This window comes from Apaloderma vittatum, unplaced genomic scaffold (assembly GCF_000703405.1).
Source record: "Apaloderma vittatum isolate BGI_N311 unplaced genomic scaffold, ASM70340v1 scaffold34808, whole genome shotgun sequence".
Classification (NCBI taxonomy): Eukaryota; Metazoa; Chordata; class Aves; order Trogoniformes; family Trogonidae; genus Apaloderma; species Apaloderma vittatum.
The window spans coordinates 150-1,401 of record NW_009729666.1 but is presented as its reverse complement, the minus strand read 5'-3'; the positions used below and the strand labels follow the sequence as shown (position 1 = coordinate 1,401).

Below are 1,252 nucleotides of genomic sequence, written 5' to 3'. Positions count from 1 at the left end.
CAGCCACAGGCAGCATTGGTGGCACTGTGTCCCACGAGTTCCAGCTCCCAGCAGACATTGGTGAGGACAGGCTGGTGCTGTGCCCTCATGGGCATTTTGCAGCCAACGTAGAAACATTAAACAGGGAGCAAACGTCTTGCCCCACGTGTGGGGAAAAACTCACCCAGACCAAAGGCATCGAAGTGGGGCACACGTTTTACCTGGGTACCAAGTACTCCTCCGTCTTCAACGCTGCCTTCTACTCCCCCGAGAACAAACCCCAGCTGGCAGAAATGGGTTGCTACGGCCTGGGCATCACTCGCATCCTGGCGGCCTCCATTGAGGTGCTCTCTACAGAGGACAGCATCCGCTGGCCGAGCCTCATCGCGCCCTACCAGCTCTGCCTCATTCCCCCCAAGAGAGGCAGCAGGGAGGAGGAGGAGGATGGAGCCACGCTGCTGGAGCGGGTGTACGACGACCTCGCTGAAGCACTGCCCCACCTCGCAGGCGACTCGGTGCTGGATGACAGGACGCAGATGACCATCGGCAAAAGGCTGAAGGATGCCAACAAATTGGGTTATCCCTACGTGGTCGTAGCTGGGAAGAGGGTTTGTGAGGACCCTCCGGTCTTCGAGGTCTGGGATCAGAACGCGGGTGAGGTTTTGTTCCTCACTAAGGAAGGTGTCATTGAGTTGCTGAGTAAAGTGTGAGTCCCTTAAAATCTCCATTTCTGAATCTCTCATCTTTGCTGCACTAAGTTCATCTGAACTGGCCTCAGTTCGTTTCCATGGCTCTGGGTGAGCAATGCCAAGGCCCAGCTCACATCAGAGTCGGCCACGACATCTTACAACCCGTGCTGGGGGTGAGCTGGGGTCAGCCCACTTTCCCACCAGGGCTGTTTCTCCCTCTGGCTCCAAGCCCCCATGAGCTGCTTTTACCGGCTCATGCAGCCATGGGAGCACCATCCTCAGCCCCTCGCTGCCCAGCTATGGCAGACACGGTCTCTGCCAAGGTCACACCACAGCTGAGGCTGCAGGAGGGAGGACGGGAGACTTCACCTCGCCCTTTTCAGGAGCCAGGTTCTTCAAATGAGGGATTTTAAAGTAAGGAGAGGAAGGCAGGCACCTTTCCTCCGCCTGTGTCTTGTCTTTGGAGATGCCCAGGCTCCATGAAGGTGAAAGTTAACCTTAAATTAACACAGAATGGTGGAATCTAGAGCTCTGTTCACCTTGCAAACGCCAGAGCACCCGAACCTGCAGGAGCTCAGGTGAAG

The 1,252-nt window shown here is 56.5% G+C and overlaps 1 protein-coding gene across 1 annotated transcript; it reads left to right on the top strand.

Annotated features, from left to right (window-relative positions):
- Window positions 1–5: 5 nt before the first annotated feature.
- PARS2 (prolyl-tRNA synthetase 2, mitochondrial (putative)) lies at window positions 6–689 on the top strand (the record flags this gene model as incomplete). The annotated part of the gene is made up of 1 exon (XM_009874529.1): window positions 6–689. A coding segment is annotated over one exon (684 nt), but the record flags the coding sequence as incomplete, so codon positions are not given.
- Between the last annotated feature and the right edge of the window lie 563 nt (window positions 690–1,252).